This window comes from Cydia fagiglandana, chromosome 2 (assembly GCF_963556715.1).
Source record: "Cydia fagiglandana chromosome 2, ilCydFagi1.1, whole genome shotgun sequence".
Lineage (NCBI taxonomy): Eukaryota > Metazoa > Arthropoda > Insecta > Lepidoptera > Tortricidae > Cydia > Cydia fagiglandana.
Window position 1 is genome coordinate 8,244,582 of NC_085933.1, and position 23,743 is coordinate 8,268,324.

The 23,743-nt window shown below is 37.8% G+C and overlaps 2 protein-coding genes across 7 annotated transcripts; one reads left to right on the forward strand and one right to left on the reverse strand.

Moving 5' to 3' along the window:
* Positions 1 to 59: 59 nt before the first annotated feature.
* LOC134675164 (uncharacterized) lies at positions 60 to 4,535 on the forward strand. Of its 2 annotated transcripts, none has more exons than XM_063533356.1 (9): positions 60 to 419; positions 948 to 1,207; positions 1,620 to 1,719; positions 2,431 to 2,541; positions 2,739 to 2,793; positions 2,867 to 3,069; positions 3,152 to 3,229; positions 3,601 to 3,749; positions 4,011 to 4,535. In XM_063533356.1, exons 1-9 carry the CDS (start codon positions 371 to 373, stop codon positions 4,074 to 4,076), a joined length of 1,071 nt encoding a protein of 356 aa, XP_063389426.1. In that variant the 5' UTR covers positions 60 to 370; the 3' UTR covers positions 4,077 to 4,535. The 2 variants fall into 2 exon arrangements, with proteins under 2 accessions (XP_063389426.1, XP_063389421.1); XM_063533351.1 differs by adding an exon at positions 2,018 to 2,148 and having other exon boundaries at positions 68 to 419; positions 2,739 to 3,069.
* A 3,235-nt stretch (positions 4,536 to 7,770) lies between these two features.
* Positions 7,771 to 23,719, reverse strand: LOC134675139 (RUN and FYVE domain-containing protein 2). 5 transcript variants are annotated; one of them, XM_063533304.1, is made up of 15 exons: positions 21,058 to 21,597; positions 20,800 to 20,978; positions 20,611 to 20,729; positions 19,860 to 20,067; positions 18,793 to 18,971; positions 18,204 to 18,340; positions 16,729 to 16,787; positions 15,556 to 15,681; positions 15,328 to 15,468; positions 13,946 to 14,043; positions 11,160 to 11,301; positions 10,844 to 10,918; positions 10,246 to 10,479; positions 9,299 to 9,439; positions 7,771 to 9,077 (listed from the first exon to the last, which is right to left on the reverse strand). In XM_063533304.1, the coding sequence occupies exons 1-14, from the start codon at positions 21,314 to 21,316 to the stop codon at positions 9,314 to 9,316; spliced, it is 2,082 nt and encodes a 693-aa protein (XP_063389374.1). In that variant the 5' UTR covers positions 21,317 to 21,597; the 3' UTR covers positions 7,771 to 9,077; positions 9,299 to 9,313. The 5 variants fall into 5 exon arrangements, with proteins under 5 accessions (XP_063389374.1, XP_063389392.1, XP_063389383.1 ...); XM_063533322.1 differs by lacking the exons at positions 7,771 to 9,077; positions 21,058 to 21,597 and adding an exon at positions 23,468 to 23,719; XM_063533313.1 differs by lacking the exon at positions 7,771 to 9,077 and having other exon boundaries at positions 20,611 to 20,720; positions 21,058 to 21,595.
* Between the last annotated feature and the right edge of the window lie 24 nt (positions 23,720 to 23,743).

Here is a 23,743-nt window from a genome sequence, read left to right on the forward strand (position 1 = left end):
ACATGGCGATCATTTTCAATATTAATCTTGATTAAGGTGTAAACGAAGTGTATTACCTAGTCGGTGTAGCCGCTCGCCGTGGGTTTCAGCTAATCCAGCGTCTCGGCTATCATCCCACACGTCTCTAATGGGGAGCGCGTGACATACATCATTTTAACGAAGAGCTGGCAATGGTGTTTGTGAATTTTTATGTTCATTTACCTCATTAATTCATTAAATATAAGTGTGAATGTGATGTCACCGCGAGTGGTGGCTGACGACTGTAAACGCTTTTGAGCGACACAAAAGTTCGCATGTGTTTTACACCGAGTGTCAGTGCTATTGTGTTCCGTCAATACGGAGTTGATTAAAAATAAATAAAATAATTACAATGTTGTGGTTACCGGTGCTTGTTATTTTCACCTTGGCTCTCGAAGGAGGTAATTTTTTTTATGTATTGAACGAAAATTTAAATCATCAGAGATGAATTTTGTCACGATCGAATATTATAGACCTAATTGATTCAGCAAAAACAATTAATTTGTAACGTCTGTTTTTCTAAAACACGTCTATTCAATTTAACCATATTTACTTAATATGTGATTGGCTAACTACTTAGGCCTACTTGCACCATCCCACTAACCAGGGGTTAAGCGGTTAAACCATTAACCTAATGTCAAATTGTACTGGTAACCATGGTTACTCCACCGATTAACCGGTTAACTCCGGGTTAGTGAATGGTGCAAGTGGCCCTTAGACACATATATTATAACATGTAGCTTTTTGTCAAAACTGTTCCACAATTTCCGAGTGGAGGTAACACCAAGTCCGATAATTTTATTAGTTGAATCACAATATTCGCAATACCGTTGAAAATGTACCAGGAAAAAAATCCTAATCACTAAACATGAAAACCTCTTTTGCGGCCATTATTTGCGACGCATTATCCCAACAATTACCCGTTTCAGCTTTTCATACGGAATACAACCCATATCTGGAATCATTGAAAAATAGACCGTGGAAGAGTTTCCAAAGCTATGTCCAAGTGCGTCCAGGGGCATTCCTTTTTTACTGGCTGTACTACGCAGATGGAATTACCGACGGGGCCTATCGGAAGCCCCTTGTAATATGGGTGCAAGGCGGGCCGGGCCTGGCTGCCACCGGTATAGGCAATTTCGCGGAGTTTGGGCCGTTAGATATGGAAATGCAGCCACGGAATCATACCTGGGTAAGAATCGCGCAGAAAATTTACTACCTAGCTCCTATTCAACCAATACCTATAGATACCATACAAATTGTGAACTAAGGGTCTTGTTGGCTTGCTTGCTGGCTGGCTGAATGTTAAATAAATCAAAAATATTTAAGCAGGAGTGTAAACCAACTGGTTACTTTAAATGGATATTGCATTTCCATGTGTGTTTTTTTTTCGTTTCTAAGGCAAGTTGTGGCCACATTTGCTCGTAATATATCCTTACTGATGCACCTAATAACGCAAAATGTTGATATGAAGGTTATTATTTGGTGTTAACACCAAACGAGAAAATATTACGGTAATTGAAGACTCATCTCGAGGCTTGGAAGATTTCGTTGATGGGCAACTAAAGGCCCCATTAAAGGCAATAAAACGAACAATGTTTCAGGTTAACGGGAGAAATGTGTTGTTAATAGACCATCCCGTGGGAACGGGGTTCAGCTACGCCACCAATGACTCCCTGCTTGTGAAGACTGATCGAGAAATGGGTATAAATTATATCTAATTTCTCTTATACATAAGTTAATGAACATAAGAATTATAGATAGTTGCACGTCGGGTGATTTGGAGGTTAACAGAAATATAATAGAGGTTTGCGTAAAAAAAGATCGACAAATTGCGTGCGAAAACAACGTTCATAATATCATAATATTCATAGGTACCTAACATAAATGACAATAGGTACCAATGTGTTTACGCCAAATAGTATATTTTCGTAATTATGTACCTACCTATAACAATTAACGACAAATATAATAAAAGAACTTGCCTAATTATTGTTTTCAGCAATGGACTTATCAAAAGTAATAAAGGCGTTTTTCAAGAATCATAAAACATTCCGCAAAACTCCAACATATTTGTTTGGGCAGAGTTACGGTGGCAAGTTAAGTCCAAGATTGGGATATTATCTTCACACGGTATGAATAGCTTTGCTTATCTTTGAGGATACCTTAAAAGTACCTTCATTATAGCCGTATTGTGAGACATCCTAAGGCTAGATGAAATGAAGCTACTAATATGCTGGGAATCCGTTTATATTATAATCTCTGTAAATATAGCTGTATAGTGTTACGAAGTTGTCATTGGCTCTAGCATATTGGTCTTAGCAGATAACTCAATTCGCATTATGAGGGTAAAATAGGGATTACAAAAGGGCGGAATTGAACATTTGAACCATCATTATTCGACAATAATTCCAGGCAATAGAAAAGAAACGTCTCAAAATGAACTTCAAAGGCATAGGCATCGGAAGCGGATGGGTGTCGCCAAGGGAAAGTACCTTGGTCCAACCGGATTTCTTGTACCTCATGGTAAGTAGGTAATTATTTTAGAAAGTCGGTAAAATATCGCGTTTAAAATTATAAAACGACTTAAAGTTTTAAGGAATTAATCGTTCGCGTTTGAATCTTAGCATGCGGTGTTTATGTTCCAAACTAGTAATAAAGTGTAGCTACACTTTATTTTAAGTTAGGTATTTGTTTTAAAGACAATAATGTTTTGCTCACAGGGTGTCATCGACCAGAACACGTATTTACGCGCCAAAGAGATTGTGAAGGACATGAGTATGTTTATAGACAAAAGTGAATTTATGAAAGCGTTGAGACTAGATTCGATATTATTCGTAATGTTTCACAGAGAAGGTGCAATGGACATAAATATGAATAATATCAATCAAGTCAGCCCGTACCCGGCCTTAGATAAGTTGGCAGTGAAAGTGAATAAATATGTGAAGCCAATGCTGTCTCACGTGGTGAATCAAGATTTGCAGTGGAACTACCACTCGGAAAAAGTTTTTACGACGCTTTATAAGAACTTTTTCGTGCCGTCTACTAAATTCTGTAAGAAAAATTTAAAAGAAATATTTCAGTTACTTACTCGAGTAATTTACCCAAAATAATATTAGATTTTTTCTTATTTCAGTAGAAATGCTTTTAAATAGCACGAAGCTAAAGGTAGCCGTTTACAATGGAAACCTGGACGTAGTGACACCGTTAGCTGGTAAGCTTAAATACCGACTGTTTGTTGCTCAGACACATAGACATAAATGATTATTTTTATCAAAATAAATCAACATGAAAGGCCTGTGCACACCGATTTGCGTGTGCGTGATGTGCACGTGCGCTACAATGTTGGAGCCGCACACGCACACGTCACGCAAGTGGTGTGCCGTCTCTCATAAGGGTCTGTTTACTACTACGCCGCACGCGCACGTGCACGTCACGCAAACGCAGACGGTGTGCACAGGCCTTTATGAAACGAAGCTTTTGAAATGAAAGCCCATGCTTAAATTCCAAAAATCGTTAAGGCCTTTTGCGTGAAGAGAAGAAGTGAGGCCATGAAACTATTGTCTAATGTAGGTATTAATGCAGGTGCATCGAACTGGGTTCACAAGTTAGAGTGGCCCGGCGCCCAAGAGCTGAAGGAAGCGAAGAGACAGCCGATCCGAGGGTTCAGGAATGGCTTCTTTAAACAATCCCGACAGTTGAGCTTCTGGTCGGTCTTCGGAGCTGGCCATTGGGTAAATATTGTATACATTTTGTTAGTCTGAGCATATGTATGTTATTGTGTTACAGTGTAAAGAGTCCATCAGGCATCAAGGTGCACACTAGCGCCACTGCGTCCAAAGTTAAAACGGCCGTTTTTGTTTTGAGTTCATAGATCGACGAATCCAGCAACATAAAAATTAGTTTGCAACAGCAGTGGCGCTAGTGTGCACAATGATGGGCTTTTAAAAGAATACATTAATGCAGAGGCTTTATAATAAGTTTCTTTGTTTAAGATTCCCGAAGACAACCCAATGGCGATGGAGCACATATTGGAACATATGCTGGACGTATCTAATTAGATTGAAGATGGTTAATGGCAAAATATGCTTATCCCCTTATTCATAAACGTTTATTAAAGTTAACAAGCCGATAATAATCGTTTGTCCCTTTCCGACGTATTGATATGATGGACAAATGGGACAAACGCTTATTATCGGCTTGTCAACTTTAGTAAACGTTTATGAATAAGGGGGTTAGTGTGGATCCCGCTGGATTTACAATACGCCGCCTTAAACTGTTTCTACAATAACACTTGTAAACTTCGGCACTGTTTGTCTTCTCTGTAATCCATCCTTTGTATCTTTTGATGTAATGACTGTTTGATGCCATAATAAAATAAAATAAAATAAAAATAAAATGTAAAGTGTAGAGAAGGTAAGGAATCCTATAGTTATACTACAACCGTAGGTAAAGTCCCAACTCGAAATAATTGGAGAGGATATAGAAATTTAAGTTATATAATAAAAATTAAACATTTAGATGATTATTAATTTTGTAATTCAATCTTATTAATGTCAATCTGTTTATCAATAGAATATATATATTTACAATATGTTTACAATATTAAACAACAATAATGTTTGACAAACATGGTTTCATACAAGCACCACATTAATTATGTTAAATTATAATTTTACACAATCATAATATTTATACTTACAGTGGAATTTGTTCTAGTTCATTTTTATTCATTTACATTAAATTCATTGACTAAAATCAAAACATAATTGTATTAAAATACAATAAAATAAATGCACATATACAATAAGCTCGTTGAAAACAGCGCCTTGGTAGAAAAATATAATGATAGATCCAATCCGCGCGAGTGCAATATTTGGAGAATGTAGAATACTACATACATATAATTGTATTATTGTATGTGTAGTTTACTATCAAGCGTGCACTTGTACTTGTTTGCAACCATCGTGGTAAGGCATCACATCCTAATTACCTACTAACAGCTTGCTTAACGCGAAAACAATAAAAATAAAAAATTCGGGGCAAATTAAAATTAAAATTACGGCAGTTTCTTTATTTGTTCTTATTTGAAAAATAAGCTTTTTAGCTGTCATATTGAAATTATAGAGGTAATTTCACCCCTAGGATAGTGATTATTCACGAAAGCTGGCGCGGATTTTCTATGAAAATATTGACAACACGGGACAAATCTCGCTCCAGCAGTTATGAATTAAGTAAAGAAAATATGCTGTCATAATTAAACTACTTTTAACTACTTGGTCTAGCCATAAGTTCTGTTACAATTTAAACTGAACAGTATAACCATGAAAAAAAAAGCCTTATCAATTGTTATATGTGGGGCATTTCACGCCAAGCGGGCAGCGAAAAAAGTGTCAGGTCATAGAATTTGCTGAAATTTGGAATAATTATACTACTCGATATTCTAAAAATACGCATTCTTTTATTTTTTTTTTATTTGGCACTGTTTCCGGTTTGGAAGCATTTAAAAAATGGACGAAAATTGAGGAGAGCATTTTACAAAAGCTGATACAGCTATTATTTAATAAACTGAAAATAAGTTTAATATTGGTTTGTATACAATTTTAATTGCTTTATCTTGCAGTTATAACAATTTTGATATTTTTTATTTTTTTCATACAAAAAACCGGAAATGAAAATTTCAAGTCAAATTTATATAAAGTTCGGTATTTTTGAAAATTTTTATTTTTGCCTCAAAATGTAGCTTATAGTCCATCAAAAATACATGGAAAGTTTGAGAGTGGGATCTGCATTAGTTTCGGAGATACATGAACTAAAGTGCAAACGTGCCGGTCTGAGCGTCGTACTGGCGATTCCTTAGTTACCCAGTCAAATAAAGGTTTTGTCCCTGGAATGACAAATAATAAGCTGGAAACTCGTATAACCACACCTTCGTGTCGGCGGTCTTTAAATTACGATAAAAGTCATAGAAAACCTCGTGTTCGCGCCGGAGTTTATTCAAGGTCAAATATCACAAAAATTGCTTTATCACAAATATCAAGGTTTCTATACCTCCAACGATGTTTACATATAAATGAAGATTGTAGAGCATACAATTTGAGACAAATCATGTTCAGGGCATTTTTTCCGATCCTCAACCGTTTTGTAGGAATTGTCGAATAATTTGGATATAGACGGCGCAAAACGCGTAGCGGTCAGCCATACGCTCCGTAATGCAAGTTCACCGTGAATTCCGGTTAATAATAACTTCTATGAAGTTATTTATTTCATAAGATGCTATTTACGGATCATACGCTGATTTTAGAACAAAAGTTGTCTCTCCTGTGGACAATAGTTAACAGCTTGTGTGATTTGATTTGATTTTGATGAAGCTTTTATCGCGGACTGTACTTTTTTTCAGTTATCTGCTCAATTCTGCGAATATATTTTATGGCCATGATGATGGGCTGATGTCATTATATACTCTTATTTATACATTAAAAACGACCAGCTTCGCACGGGTTAATAAAATTATACATAAACCGTCCTCTTGAATCACTCTGTCTATTTAAAATACACAGGGACAAACAACGTTTGCAAATGTTGAAGACAGATCGAAAAGATACATATTTCCATCGCCAGTTAAATAAAATATTGTGGAAATGTATTTGTACTTCAACTTTACCTCTTTTCTGCGGACACTAGAGGCAACAAACCCTAATTTTCTAATTAATCCTAATGAAGGGGTACTTCTTTTACATATTAGCTTATTTCATAAAATGATTGCATAAATGCACAAAAGCTGTTAACTATTGTCCACAGAAGAGGCAACTTTTGTTCTAAAATCAGCGTATGATCCGTAAATAGCATCTTATGAAATAAATAACTTCATAGAAGTTATTATTAACCGGAATTCACGGTGAACTTGCATTACGGAGCGTATGGCTGACCGCTACGCGTTTTGCGCCGTCTATATCCAAATTATTCGACAATTCCTACAAAACGGTTGAGGATCGGAAAAAATGCCCTGAACATGATTTGTCTCAAATTGTATGCTCTACAATCTTCATTTATATGTAAACATCATTGGAGCTATAGAAACTTTGATATTCGTGATAAAGCAATTTTTGTGACCTTGAATAAACTCCGGCGCGAACACGTGGTTTTCTATGACTTTTATCGTAATTTAAAGACCGCCGAAACGAAGGTGTAGTTATACGAGTTTCCAGCTTATTATTTGTCATTCCAGGGACAAAACCTTTATTTGACTGGGTAACTAAGGAATCGCCAGTACGACGCTCAGACCGGCACGTTTGCACTTTAGTTCATGTATCTCCGAAACTAATGCAGATCCCACTCTCAAACTTTCCATGTATTTTTAATGGACTATAAGCTACATTTTGAGGCAAAAATAAAATTTTTCAAAAATACCGAACTTTATATAAATTTGACTTGAAATTTTCATTTCCGGTTTTTTGTATGAAAAAATTAAAAAATATCAAATTTGTTATAACACTTATAACTGCAAGATAAAGCAATTAAAATTGTATACAAACCAATATTAAACTTATTTTTCAGTTTATTAAATAATAGCTGCATCAGCTTTTGTAAAATGCTCTCCTCAATTTTCGTCCATTTTTTAAATGCTTCCAAACCGGAAACGGTGCCAAATAAAAAAAAAATAAAAGAAAGCGTATTTTTAGAATATCGAGTAGTATAATTATTCCAAATTTCAGCAAATTCTATGACCTGACACTTTTTTCGCTGCCCGCTTGGCGTGAAATGCCCCATATGTAAGGGGACCAAGGAGGGTACATATTTTAGAAGCTTAAGTATAATTTATAATTCATAGTCATAGTCAACATGGACAATCATTTTTGTACCAGAATTTATGGCTAGACTAGGTATATAATATTTTCTTATCAATACGTATTATGCCCTCATTATATAATATGCCCCAATAACAGCATCTCAAAAACAAAATTTATTTGAAAATTGAATTTTAAGATAAAGAACTTAAGGTAGAGTCTGACCACGCTAACATTTCAATGCACAACCTTGCCAGTAATAATTAGAGATGCAACGGATAGTTGTTTGGCCGGATACCGGATATCCGGCCTGGACACTGGCCGAATATCCGGTATCCGGCCGCCGGATATTCGGCCGGCGGAACTATACCTACATTTCGGTTTTTCAGGTGCGCATTCTGCAGGTTTAACCTGTTTCCTAGTAAACGTTCGCGCGGACTCATTTCTAGGTGTGAAATGAGTGCGCGTGCAAGTCAGTGAAATGATTAAAATGTTTTAAAATAATAAACAAGTACTATTATGACCGTGTCTGTTTCTTAAATCCAATTTGTGTACTCCGAAATCAAGCAATGTTACTATCCGGTATCCGGCCGGATAGTAGGACACTATCCTGTATCCGGCCGGATAGTAAAATAATGGCCGGATAGGCCGGATACCGGATAGTAACCGGATATCCGGTGCATCTCTAGTAATAATGCATAAGCTAAGCTCCATATCTGACATAGCACTTGGCGTGATACTTAGCGTAGTCTGACGATATATGTTTGCATTCAATTTTGATTTGAGATACCGCTAATTGGCTTTGCTGGGCAGTATTTGACTTCAGTACTAGAACAGTTATGTTTAATCTAGCTATATTTTACTCGTTGGTATCGCAATGAACACTTTAGTATGGGCTTGTTTTATTCACTGACCAAATAACTCGAACATTATAAATATAAACACTCAATAATAAACCATAATGTGTTCTTGCACACGATACGCTTCGCTGCCAGTTAAGTGTTCTTCCAAGAATTCAACCTTTCAGTCGATTTGTCACTCAAGAGTGACGGACGTGAAACAAAACACGGCTTGAAAATTGACCATACCTAAGGACTACGTCAACCTGACCCTTACGGACTGACGTTGCCGGCTACCTTAACGGACTTTAATTAAAACTCGTCGATTCAGACGCTCAAAAACGTGTAACAACTAATTACTTCTTAACAATTGCGTTCTACCATAATAGTCCAACGGTTATTTGGTCAGTCGTATGAATTGAATAGTAACCTAGGCCTAAGGACTACGTTAAGCTGACTTCAGCGTAATGTGGCCGTATGAATTGAATAGTAACCTGGGTAAGCCACGCTACGTTGACTTGGGCGTACAGCTTGGCAAAAAAGCCAAACCCGCTTTCTTATATTAAATTGGTTTGAAAGGGACGACACTACAGTGTTGCCACTTTTTAATTTCTACTCTTTGCCAAGCTGTATGTGGGTGTATAATTGAATAGTAACCTAGATAAGCTACGGCTACGTTAGTCTGACCTCGGCGTAGCAAGCGTCGCACACGCGCACCGGCTTGGTGTTGCCGGCCAACGCCACGGACTTGTCGCTGCACGCGCTGCAGAATATGTGGCCGCAGCGTCTGCAGTGGTGCTGGAAACAAAGAATAATAGTAGATCATTAGTTTTAGCGGTTCTTAGACTCAACAAAAAACAAACAAAGATTCCGAAAATAACAAGGGCGTAATGACAATTGGATTGGAGACACTACCTATCGAAGCAGAATCCCATTATGCCGGTAAATAAAGCTGTCAAGGCAAACCGAGCAAAAAATACTCTAACTGGTTTTGCTCTTTCACCGCCAAGGTGATTCGGCTTCAGTCAGTAACAAAAATTTAGTGCTAAATTTATGTCGAAGATGATAAACGAACGTACTCAAAGTACTCAATTCGGGAAAAAAGTCTGTAAGCCAACGAATGTACTCGTAACCGAAAATATTCGAAAAGCTGTAATGGAATCATAATATTGTTTCAAGTCGATTCTGCGTCGATAAAGCTTCTTCTTCCTCGCGTTATCGCCTTTGCTACGGCGCATGGGAGCGACTGCCGTCTGACCTTCCAACCCAGAGGGTAAACTAGACCTTAATGGGATTAGTCCGGTATCCTCATGATGTTTTCCTTCACTGAAAAACGACTGGTAAATACCAATTGATATTTCGTACATAAGTTCCAAAAAAATCACTGTTACCTACGAGCCGGGGTTTGAACCCGCGACTTCCAGATGAAAGTCGCGCGGTTTTACCGCTAGGCCACCAGCGCTCCTGCATCGATAAATGTAAGTACCTTATTGAATACTTAGGTCATACTGAAAATTCCTGGACTGGCCACTTAGAAATAATAAGTCATCTCATACCAGAATCCAGAAACTTTCAGTATGGCCCACGTATAAGAATATGCTTACTTTCCGCCTCGCTATCGTGAACTCTTTGGCACAGGCCGTGCAGACCGTGGCGTCCTTGTCGCTGGTCCAGTTCGGCGTGTCGTCGGCGGACGCCGTCAGGGCTTCCTTCTCTAACAATTCCGCTAGCTGTAGCTTGTTCTCGCTTAACGTCGCACCGACTTCTTCTAGAGTCTTCTGAGCCTCGCTGTATTGGGTCTTGAGTAGGTGTTGTTCTTCTTGTAAGGATAGATATTTCTGTAAGGAAATAAGTAGTATTTTTGAAAAATATGGCATTAGGCCAGTGGCGAGAATTTTGGTGACATTCCATTTCTAACCGCAGCTGCACTACCGGTACTGAACGCGTCCCTGTCATTGTCAATTTCCATAGTAAAATGAACAGTAACGCAGCTATCGTTGGAAATGGACTGTCACCTTTTAAGTCCATAACTTTGGTACAGTCAGCAGCAGAAGTTGCTAAGCGGGCGAGGTATTTAAAATGATCTTGACGCGAGTTTATTGTTAAGAGTATAAGAGCGTGTCAGGGTAGTTGTGAACACCTCGCCCGCTTAGCGACTTCTGCTACAAACTGTACAGCTGATAACAACTATTACAAGCTCACCTGTCCAATAGATTTGAGAGATTCTACTTCTTGTGTCAACATTGATATTTTGTCTCGGTCGCGTATCATCGATTCCTGCAATACAAAAAAAAACTTCATTTAATGACTAATTCCATATTGTACTTATTAAAACTGAATAACAATTTCAATTTATTTATTTTGCTTGCCATCAAGAGGTTAAGTTAAACGCATAAAACCCATGGCACAGAGGGCACCTCAGCATTATGTTCAACTACAGAATAGGTTTCAGAACCAACATCCAGTATCGGCAAAAATACTTCTCTAACAGCGCGCATTCGTTAAGTCAAATGTATACCTGCAGCGAAGTCCTCCACTCGCGTTCTATCCTCAGATCGCCCTCGGCGGTCACTGCCCTCGTCTCCGCGGCCGCAGCCTTCTGCCCCAGCGACCGCGCGCTTTCTTCCAAACTTTTCCTAGCAGCCTTGTCTTCCTTTAACCTGCACGTGTATTTTATTATATTCAGGGCCCTGAAGTCTACGGCGAAAATCAAAATTTCGTTATCTCTCTTGCATTCGAGCAATAGACGAAAGAACAATGTGGTTCGCGATAGAATCACTATTAAACAGAGCTCAGTGTCTAATATTCATTTCCCCGCTTTTTTGCGATGCCCGCATATAGGGTCAAGGAGGGGACAGTGGCTCAGTCGGTCAAATAACGCTCGAAATTGCTAGTCCATTTGAATTTGTTCGATTACTGAATGTGTCTGCTGTATTTAATTACACGCGTGTTGAAATTAGGTTGAGTGAGCCACTGTTCCCGCCTTTGCCCTACCGTAATTTTTGCTGGCACTGCGACTCATTAAATGATAAGAGCAAGCCAGCAATAATTTAAGGAAGCTCGCTAGCAGGCTTTGTTATTTTAATTTCGTGAAGGATTGAAGAGTTTGGTTCATAAAGCAAGGAGCGGTATACTTAAATAGAATTGGTCTGTTATGATCTCCAGAGCCATAAGAATTTGCGGAAAGTTAAAGTAAACTGCAAGTGCACTTACAATGATTTTGATACAAAGGCAATAAATGTAAACATATCTTTGTCATCTGTACTTCGTATTCCTTGGAACTGGGTGGGTAGCCAAATACCTCTGCGTTATGACGGTTTTCGACCGGTGCGGTAACGATGGAAACACTTTCTATTTGTCCTTGTAGGCAAGAATTACATTTACAACTCATATGATTGCATGAGTAACTGAAGATATATTTGCCATTGAGATGTTTACTGTGTTCATGATTTTGTGATAAAACCTTGTGTATATTTCATACGACCATTTATTTTAACACATTTAGTACCAGATCTGCTGAACATATTCATATTTAGGTAATCTAGCTGTAGGTAAGTGACCTAGCAGATTCTGTCTGTTCATTGTAATTACCTTACCTTTGAAATATACTCATTTCTTTTTAGTAGGTCGATTGCTAGCTATAAGTTTTATTAATAAAAACGTCTATGAGGATATGAAAAGTTTGATCAAAATCAATTTCTGGTTACATTTATATTATATTATATTTTATACGGACCGGGATCAGTGGCGAGCAGTCGTCTTGGAGGCCAAGACACACTTTGGGTCGCTGCGCCAGAGGAGTAAGTAAGTATATTCTATTTTATAGTCGTATAAAATAAACACGCTTGCGTATGATTATTATTAATAATCATTATAATGCATGTTGGTTGTCGATGTGTTGAAACTATACATGATGTCAGTATCTATAGATAATCCAAAAATGCAACATAAACAACACTTTTTCTATAAATAATACTTACTTCAAAATATTGTTAGAAAGTTAATTTGCAATTCTAATTCTTAGCCCGAAGTGTAGGGACCGTCACTCACAAACGCATGCAAACACAAAGAAGGTAGTGGCAAACCTACACAATTAACATAAAAAAACAAGCAAGTATTGTGGTATTCAATAAAATACGGTATGCGACTGAATATGCTTTATTATAAATATAATTTTACATAGCTAGTATCTCGGAATTACAAAACTATGAATAGGAATCTCAACTTCTATCACTGGATCCCTTCACATTTGCTTAAGAATATCAAGCATTTTGATCACATTACATATAATTAGTAAGTGCTAAGTATAATTGAGTTTTTATAATTCAACCGAATGAGATCAAACCATCCCTACAATTAATAGCTCGTCGATGTAGCAAGGTACAATAATAATACTGTAAATACAACTATGTATATAGTTAATTTTACAAAATAATTTTAGTTTCTACATCATGTTTAATAATGCCACTATTATTTTATTGTACGTCTAACAATTATCAAACATTTTTGTTAATTTAGTATAAAATAAAATAATAATACATCTTATAGCTCAATAGAGTAATCAATTATATTTCAACGAATTAGTAGATTCCGCTAAACAGATCATATAATTATATAAATTAATCAAACTTAATACAAATAGAGTCAGACCAAAACAAGTCTGCTACGATTTTGATAACACACGCAGTACAACTGCTATTTTAAAAGTCAAACTTCTAGGAAATTATGACGTATAAATAACACTTGCACTGCGTGTGATATCAAAATCGTTGCAGACTTATCTTGGCCTAACTTTAACGTAACATGTCTCAATGAAATATAACAATCAGAAGATTGTATAATCACAGCAACGTGAAGCTTAAGCAATATTAGCATAGCCTCCGTGTAAAAACCCTTACAGTCCAATCCAGTTACATAGTCCAAAAATATACTATCAAAACATTGTACACAAATTGTGGGGGTTTGCCAATACCGAGCGGGTAGAAACAGCTACCTACGACGCTAGTCAATATCACGCAAGCTGTGCATTGCGGCACACCTAAGTGCTTCCAATATTGATATGTCAAGCATTACATACATGAATAGGACAATGGATAGCGTAAAGTCTAGGCACTCTCATTGACGGAAGGCCGGCCGGCCACGGACGAGAAACATTGAAAGCATCTCCACGGCAATGCCTGCAGGTCATCTCGTATTTGTTATAGCACTTGTCTGTGACCTTGCGGTGTTGTGGGGTCTCTAGTCCGCCGCAGACTGGGGCCTCCCGCAGCCTGATGCTGTCATAGTAAAAAGTTTGGAACCTACTTCTCATCAAGCTGATGTATCGTGCTGCCCATTGATTCAGTCTTTGCTTCCAATTTGGCTATTAGCTCAGTTTTATGTTTCAAGGAACTTTCACATTCCTAAAACAAGGCCAATAAAATATAGCTGCATTATTATAACATTAAGTTCATAGTGCGTCCAAAATTGTTAGTAACAAGCGGAAATATACAGTCTAAGCATGACATATCATGATTGTTTTAAGATGCGAGTAGGTACGCTCTCTAAACGTTGAACATACTTTATAACTGTTAGTAATTATATATATAAATATCGTTATAAGAAATATTGTTAGTACATTTCTGTGGCGATTTAATTAGGAAATACCACCTCAATGTATCAGTAACAATGTACGACGAGCTGAGCATAACCAGAACGATAATTTGTACAATAACATTTAAGAGACGAATAGTTTATTGGAGTTATTCTCTTATTTGGGCAACAGGCTTATCTTTGCTTGCGGTTCGTCTGAACGGTGGTATTTCCTGGAGATTTAATTTTTTATTCGGTGGGCCTTCGTCCTTCGCCTTCGAGCTCTTTTGACCTAAGTTATCAGTTTTGAGTTTCTCTAACTTTTCGCCTAGATTATTCTCGTTAGTAGTGGGAGATCTGAGCGCTTTGACCAGGTCGTGGTCGGGTCCTAGGAAGTGGTTATATTTCTCAATGTTGCTGAGTATTTTGCCGATTTGTTCGGCCTTGTCTTGCAGCCTGGCCACGATTTCGCCCTTCTGCGTCAATTCCATCTCGCACTCCTTCCATACGACAAGCGCGGCATAGATAAATACACCATTTTATTAGTATAGGGTAAGTATATAAGATAAACGATATAAGTTCTACATAAGTATATAAACAATAAAAAAAAATCTAATAAATACGTCAAATATATACATTTATAAATATATATAAAGTACCTAGTTACAAAATGAAGTAAACAGATAAGTCTTTAAATTAGTCAAACGAAGATGATATCAAACGTTTAATCTAATTGAGTAAGTATTAGTCAATAAGGTAAAGAGAACGCATGGGCGGGAGACATGCATCTCTGCACCCACGCTCAATGAGCGGCCTTCGTGAGCGCCGCTCTTATCTACCATTCATTGTTAGAACCGTGCGAACTCTGGGCAACACTCGACACTCCGAACATAATGAGGAGAGAGCTAACAGACTCCAATTTAGAGGTCAATGTTAATGTGATTTCTTCCGTGAATGGCCTCTCTAAAGGTTGTTACTTAATTACCAAATTATATTAATCATAATGATTGGGTTATGTTAAGTCATGGCGTTATGTAGTTTGTTACACTAAGTAATGAACCTAATTAAGCACATGCATCCGAATTTATAAATTAAAGCGAATCAAGGTAGCTTACCTGTAATTTTTTGTACATTTCCAAGTTAATTAATTTGATATCATCAAGCTGTCGTCGTAGAGATATTATTGTGTCTTGTTTATCATGTATGTCTTTTTCCAATAACTTCATAGCTACCTCCATCTCAGCTTTTAATGAAATCTGTAAAATAAAACAGTTGTGTTAAGTGATTGGCCTATTTTGATTTTTATTTAAAAAAATATTTATTATTAGTAAGATCATATATACCTGTAAATCCAGTTCTCTTTGTAGCTCTACATTTTTCTTTCTTTCTTCGTCCAGTACTCGACCTAATTCGCTATCTTTCTCGTTCTTAGTCTTATCAGACGTGACACTCTTGACGCTGCGTTTTTCCTAAAAAAAAAAACAATATGATTCATTATTTATATTTTACGCTCAATGTTGATAACACTACTTTATTTTTGTATTTATTTTGTAGTTAAAGGTTTTTGAAAAAAATTATAGTTTATGTTTATACAGTAGTTCATGTTTATATGAATACGTATTGTACGAGGGTCGCACTGAAATATTCGGGAATGGGACACTTAGAAATAACATAATAGAAAGAGGCATATAATTTATAAAAATGTAACTCTTTATAAAACTTTTAAGGTATATTCCATTTGGTTGTCATTTGTATTTAAGAATTACTGGCAATTTGAAAATTGTATGTCGAACATTATTTGAATTTTTGGCCAAGTGATTTTTCGGATCATATTTTTAAACGGTTTTCAATATACCCTCAGCGAATAAATAAAAGTTACAATGGGCTTCTGTTATTTTTTTATGAACTAGAGTTCATCGTACGCTCGTTTGCAGTTAAAAATAAATATGAAAGTCACTTTCATTTTATCCCATGGGTGATCTTAAAGAAGCATGTCATTCCAAAGCGACGTCAAAAATTAAAATCGCATTTGTGCTGTTAATTAAAAAGACTGCCAAAAAAGTTGCATATCGGCAGATTTCGACATTCCTAAATATTCATATGACAACAGTAAAAAAATCTTTTATATATATATACATTTAAAAAAAACTTCAATTCCGTTGGCTACTCCACGAATTTCATACAAAACCACTAAGGCCCCAAAATCGCCATACAAAAAGGACTTTGGGATTATGAGCCGTGTGCATTACAGAATGATTACTTTCAAAAGAAAATTTATATGCGTGGTCAGTTTGAGTTTAAGTATGCATTAAAATAAAGATTGACTGTCTAGATGCGACAGATTTCTCTATTCCCGACATTTTCAGTGCAACCCTCGTATACGATAAACAATAACAATAATTACGAAAGACGTGAATGAATGTTGTAATGACATCACCTAACAACTTGTTTACATTGGTTTAAGTTGCATTTAAGCATTAATACCTCCATATTTCGCAATATATCGCTATTCTTACCTCTTCATCCGACTGCAGCTCAGTTACTTTCATCCTACTATCTTTAGTGATGTCTTGACCTGGACAAAAAGAAACACGTGTTATAGCGCGGCACGTAAATAAACACACTTCCAATAAGTCACAAAAAGTCTACAACCGGGCACATTATAACACTAATCTATTATTAGGTAACTCACAAGACCTCGTCCAAAAGGTCGGACGCGTTTGATTTTTTGCCGTGGTATTGCCCATTTAACGAAAGCGATAGAGCATAACGGGCCGAGCGCAGAATTGACGGACATCAAAATACGTGCGACAACTCCAGCATACTAATGCCGACTAAACAGAGTGAGTCATGGGAAGTGTTAGACTGCAAGGTGTCTTATCTACTGTCCTCTATCCGTGTATTGTTATTCGCATCGCGATTTTGATATGCGCGGGCTCATTAGTTTGATGAGTTCGCGCCCGATAGTCACTCGATTTCGAGGAATAATTGAACTATCGCTAATACACACTACACTCATGCAATTGAATTGTCACTACAGACAGTATTTGGAAGACATAAGACGCAGACAAGTGTATAAGACATACCAACATTAGCAGCAATCATTCATGTGTGGCTAACGAATATGATTGAGAAGTAGATATAAAAGTCTACCACATATATCAGGCGGTTGGTAAATAAGTTGCGAGGTGATTTTCTAGTAGAAGTGATTTTAGGACTAATATTAGGACTAATATCTACTTTTTATTACATTTTCGCTTATTTAACATAAAAGAATAAGTTTCATGCAGCCAAGGCTTCAACCAGTTCGCAGCTGATCTTAATAAGTTCTTACCAATCGCCTCAATTAAAAAGTAGACTGGGAAACCCCGTTTCCTTCATTTTAAATATGAATTTCGACGTTAGTGAACTGACGACTATATTTAATTTATATTACGTGGTGATGAAAAGTGACGCCTTATTGACATAAAATACAAAAGTCAACTAAGTATAATAGACTTATAAACTTGGATTCGGAGTTACTTGAGTAGATATTTAAGATAAAGAAAGTAATAAAAAAATGGGCCTATTTGTACCTACACTCAGCAAAACTATTAGCTTAGGATTAGCACCTCTGCATTACACAAGTAAGTACATATATTTTTGCTGTCAGTACCTTGGCACAATGACGATTAATACATTAAAATTGCACAATATTATCATTCTGACGATTGACACGGCTGAAAGTGGCATAAGTATAATTTCCTTGACCGTACATGTGTCGTGAATCGTGATTCTGTCAGCGGATTTTGTCACAGCAATACGAATAAAATGTCTACTTTATACTCGTACCTACATATGCGCATTATTCGCATGCACACTACGTTTTAATACGACTTCAAAGTGCGTACGACTGCAGTATTTGAAGGACAGTTCTAATTTGCATAGTTATCGGCATGAGACACAACAGCACTGGTACTGGTACCTATAGGCAATTTATTAACGGACTTACCCAATGCATGTTTTAGTTGATTATTCTCCTCGACCAAAGTGATCATTGTGTTTTTGGCGATAGCTAAGTCCTCCTTCATTAAGGCGTTCGTTGTAGTCAGACTTTCAACTTTGGCTTGGAGATTAGCTACCGTTGCGCTAAAATGCACAAAAGTATACTGTTATTTGCCTACAGTAAACAATGTAATGAGTTTATGGGCTATTTAAATTTTTGGTGACATGATGACCAATAAAACATGCATTTGACGGATACTTCCTTCGTTACTTACAGGAAGTAAGGAAGTATATGTACTTACAAAAAACGGTAACTAATTGACTAAGTTAAAAAAATATTTTGAGGTTACAGTTTACGCCACAATTCTGCATAAGTATAAAACAAAACCATTAATCAAGGAATTAATCAAGTTTCAATGACCATGTAACGGTGTTTTTTGTATTCCAAACCGCTGATACAGGCGAGTCAAATCAACCTCATATATCCACCGATTTAGCTACGCAACAATTCATCAATGCTGTAAATGCATAGATACGGGCGTTGTAAACCACTTGCTTAAGTAGTGTAACATATGATGAAAATACGAGTAACTCACTTGAGATGCCGATTGAGTTCCTCGATGTAGTTCTTTTGATCTAACATGGTGTTGATGTGCCGCTGCTTCGGCTCCGTGTTGGCGTTGTTGGTGGTGGTGGTCAGGTCGGTGGAGGAGTTACTGCCTCGGAGGTACAGCGAGAAATCAATCACGCCTTGCTGGCTATCCAAATCTTCTTCCTAGAACAAGGTACGATTCTTTAACTACTTAAGAGCCATTTCGGTTTAGTTGAAAAGCCGCGAGTACACTATACACCTGATTGCTTTAGTACAGTCGCCATCAGATATATCGGAGCGGCCAAGGTGTTCACAATATCTGAACACGCACTCTAACGGCTTGACAATAGAGGCGTGTGTGATATTTGTGAGCACCGTGGCCGCTCCAATATATCTGATGGCGACTGTACCTTGGCACATAGACTGCAGTCGAAGGCGTTGAAGCCGACGAGCAGATCAGTGATGATTCTTCGTCGAGCATTAGGGCATGTGCCTAGAAGGATTCCTCGATCGTGTCGTCGAAATGTACCAGAAACATTATTTAGTCAACCAGCCGTGAGTGCCGTAAACTTTATTGCTTTAGTACCTTGACACACATATTGCAGTTGACGACGTTGAGCCTGATGAGCCGGCTGGTCATGATAACGGCCTCGTCGTTCAACATGGGAGTATGCGGCTCGAAGTATTCCAGTAATATTAATTTAGTCAACCTGAGCAAACCGTAAACGTAGGTAATTGCGTTAGTACCTTGACACACAGGTTGCAGTCGACGACGTTGAGGCCGACGAGCAGCCCCGTGATGATCGCTGCCTCGTCGTTCAGCATATGGGCACGCGGCTCGAAGTATTCCAGTAATATTAATTTAGTCAATCAGCGTTGAGCAAACCGTAAACGTAATTGCGTTAGTACCTTGACACACAGGTTGCAGTCGACGACGTTGAGGCCGACGAGCAGCCCCGTGATGATCACTGCCTCGTCGTTCAGCATATGGGCATGCGGCTCGAAGTATTCCAGTAATATTAATTTAGTCAATCAGCGTTGAGCAAACCGTAATCGTAATTGCGTTAGTACCTTGACACACAGGTTGCAGTCGACGACGTTGAGGCCGACGAGCAGCCCCGTGATGATCACTGCCTCGTCGTTCAGCATAAGGGCATGCGGCTCGAAGTACTCCTCGAGCGTGTCCTCTCGATGCTCCAGCAGCAGTCGCATGTAGTCCGCGAGGCGCTTCTGCATCAGCGCGAGTCGGAGCCAGGCGCGCGCACGCCCCATTGCGGTTCTAAGAATAAATAACACATTTGCTGGTAAAATCGATCAAATCTTCTTCGTGGTCGTGACCTCATGTCTGAGGGACGTGACTCCTATGGGTTATTCTTCCTACCACTGCTCTCCAGGCCTCTCGATCTTCGGCCGTCTGCATTGTTGCCTGGAGCGAAGTCTGGGTAATATTTTGTACCACATCTGACCATCTACTGGGTGCACGCCCTCTACTCCTTCGTCCGTCGACCGATCGATCAAATACGTAGGTTTAAATAACAAACTTGACGGACAAATCAGTCTGTCAAGAAAATGCTATTTATAAAAATGCTTTGATGAAGAGAGGGTGTCAAAATGAGATGAATGCTTTATATGGACGCAAGCGATAAACGGCGATCATCGTGTGATGACACATAACACTCGAATGAAAGTATAATAATATTTAGAATTACGTTCTTCGGATATTTGTATACAAATGAAAATAATGGTAAGCAGACTGTGTTTGTTATTCGTTCAGAAGTCAGTGTTAACTGTGTGTAAGTAGTGTATAAGGCGTGTAACGTACTTGACGGTTGGAAGATCTCGGACACTGGCGGTAATATCGGCTGCTTCTGGCGAGTATTTTTCAACCATCTGAAGAATATCCCATAGCTCCTTTTTAGGACCAAGAAGACCCTGCAAATGCTGTTTAAATTAAAAACAACCCATTTGATTCTTAACTATCACAGTTAGTAGTTACTTTTGAATAAAATACCTTTTTCGGTTTAAGTCCGTGGCGCATGACATGTTCGAGGACGATGAAGAAGTGGTGCAGCGGCAGATGGTCGCTGTCCAACATCCGTCCATATCGGAGGGATTGCTCGATTAGCTCCTTAACGATCAACTTGGATATATTCACCAGGTTGCTGCGCTCTATGACTACGGGGTCACGTGCTAAAACGAAAACATAGTATGTAAAAATTGGACAACACGAACGTAACCTGACGTAAACTAAATGCGTCACGTTTGTTACCCATTAAAGAATGCATAGGATCGTCGGGCGAGGTGATAACGCCCGGCTCGGCAGGCTTTATGTAAGAATCCTGCATTTCCATGTCTTGCAATTCCTTTAGACAGAGCCACTCTCCGTCGACCGAGACGCGGAAGTTGCAGAGGTAGATGGTGTCCTGTGCGCCGGCCATGTCGTCTCCGTTCCCGTCGCCCTGGTTGATGTTGGAGGGAACGCCTAGCTCAGGCAGGGGGTGCCCGTGGACCGCGGTCAACGAACGCATAATAAAGTGGCAAATAAACTTTCAAGCGAAACAACGAACACGCGAAGGTGAATCTCGAATCACTCCGTTGAATACATTTCACTATGTTAAAGCTCTCAATCTCCACAAGTTAGTGTAAATAAAGGTAATCCAGAACCACGTTTTTTGCTAAATCTGCAATTTGCGTCTTACTTTTCACGATGCAGAATAACTTTTCCACCGAATTGGGAACAAACAATATTGATTTTTCACAGCATGACTACCTCCAACATAGGAGGCAAAAAATCAATACTTGCAACTAGTGCTGCCATCTTTGAGGAGAGTTGAGAAATACGTTACATGAATTGTCCAGTGGTTTTTCACGTAAGCACAATATAGTTCTCTTATAATGGGATAGATGTAGCTATAAATAACAATTTGAATTTTAATAAGAAGTACATACTAATTATCTCAGATTTTCATTGAATACTTTGAGCAAATTTTAGACGATAATGTATATAAATGTGCAGGGATTTGTAACTGTTACCTGTAACCTAAATTGTAACTGCCTGCAACTTCGTCCTTCCACTGGACTCAAACTATCTCCATAGGTGCAACAATTTCAGCTAAATTGTTTCAGTGGTCTAAGCACTTGGCATTTTGGCAGCCATATGAATTGATTTGACCGGTAATTTCAGTGGTTTATGGCGGAATCCGAAAATATACTTCATTTCAGCAAATTAAAAGCAGATATGTTGGAGCAATTTTTGATATTTTCTAGATTTTGAGTATTGTAAGTTTATGCAATCTTATACTTTACTAAAAAATCATTCATTTTGTAATATGACCAGAATCAGGATTATGGATGACACTATCCTCCTGCCTTGCTACAAAAGATTTTATAGCCTTCCTAGCAAAATATTATCAATTATCATAGACTCAAGAAGATTTGGATGGAAATTTGGTACACAAATAGCTTATAAGGGGAGTAATCCGAGTAATACATATGTATACATATACTACTATGTGTAAAGGAGTGCCAAGTTCCAAGTAAATTAAGTAGCGGGTTGCTGCAAGTAATATCCAAATATTTTATCTTCTATCTGTATTATTTTCACTTATGGAGAGGTGTAAAAAGTTACCTTGCAGAAGAACTCTAGTGGTCATGGAGATACCAACTCAGGTCATTATGAAGGAATTCAATCATATCCAATTTACTCAAACATACAGGTGCAAGTTGCGGAAAGTTTCTAACAAGTTGGAAAATTTCTCAGATATTTCTTGAAAATTTCACAAGCATGTGAGAAATTTTCTCATGTCGAAAATTACACAACTAAGGAAACTTTTTTTTTCAGTCTAATTTAGTGTCCTTCTGCTGAACAAAGGCCTCCACTAGTTTCCTCCATTTGACCCTGTCGTTTGTACTTTCCCACATATTATAGGTATTGGAATGACTTAAATATAATTGAGTTTATTTATAGGTACCTACTGGCTGGAATTGGTTCCATGGTGGTTTTAGACGGGTTAATTTCGCGGTCCTGAAGGTCACCTTTGAAAGCGCCTTCCAAGCAGTTATGGCAAAAAATACTGACTGCTGGCGGTGCTACTGCACCAAAATTCCCTTTCGACCTTTTTTAAAATAAAAACTCTAACAACAATCTTAACAGCTGCCATAACTATTATTTTGGTATCAGATGGGTTAAATAAGCCCCTTTTTTTCACATCGAAAGTGGTCTTCTTTTTTGTACTTTCGGCAAGTTTTGTCGTGCCAGACTGTCAAATTTGGACTTAACATCACTTTTATGGGAAACCATTGTGCATTTCGTCATGGTACCAAATCGGTTTGGAAATTTGGAGTTGGCTCTTCTACCATTTGCAAATTTTGCAATAAAGAAATACATGTTGAAAGTTTTTAATATTTAAGGGATGTTTGGTTTGATATCATATTGCACAGGTGCTTTTAACATAGTGGCTATTCACTCAAGGCCTTATTTTTAGTTAGGTATATACAATAATTACAGTAGGTACCTATGTCGTATAAATACTGAAATAATTGTTTATGAAATACAACTAACATATTGGTCACACACTTATCACTGATAATACAAAGTAATTGTGTAAATTGTAGATTCTCTATGTCGTCCATGTACACGTCTTAGGTAATTACTTATTTAAATTAAGTGGAGTACTTACATTTTGAATTGAAAAAGTAAGATCTTTCGGGTCTGGATAAGAGTAAGTCCGGCCATTTGTCTTCTTTTGTAGATGTTACTGATGGAGATCTCTCGAATGATGGTTCCTTCACTGATGCCGTTGATGTGGCCGGAGATAGTTCTGATTTTTTATCTTTAGAGGAGGCCATAATTACGCACGGGTTTTAAAAAACATTTCGATTACGACGATTACGAAAATGTAAATTCAATTCATAACAAAAAGTATATTTTTACGTTTGCATTACGAAACGTTTCG

What these genes read in the sequence shown, in the direction of transcription:
- LOC134675139 (XM_063533304.1), bottom strand. Translation starts at nt 21,316, where the DNA reads ATGCGTTCGTTGACCGCGGTCCACGGGCACCCCCTGCCTGAGCTAGGC. An exon ending in TCAACTAAAACATGCATTGG is followed by an intron (nt 16,788 to 18,203) that starts GTAAGTCCGTTA and finishes CTTTTTGTCCAG; the next exon opens with GTCAAGACATCACTAAAGAT. An exon ending in AAATGTACAAAAAATTACAG is followed by an intron (nt 14,044 to 15,327) that starts GTAAGCTACCTT and finishes GCCTTGTTTTAG; the next exon opens with GAATGTGAAAGTTCCTTGAA.
- LOC134675164 (XM_063533351.1), top strand. Translation starts at nt 371, where the DNA reads ATGTTGTGGTTACCGGTGCTTGTTATTTTCACCTTGGCTCTCGAAGGA. An exon ending in CACCTTGGCTCTCGAAGGAG is followed by an intron (nt 420 to 947) that starts GTAATTTTTTTT and finishes TACCCGTTTCAG; the next exon opens with CTTTTCATACGGAATACAAC. An exon ending in CGTGCCGTCTACTAAATTCT is followed by an intron (nt 3,070 to 3,151) that starts GTAAGAAAAATT and finishes TTCTTATTTCAG; the next exon opens with TAGAAATGCTTTTAAATAGC.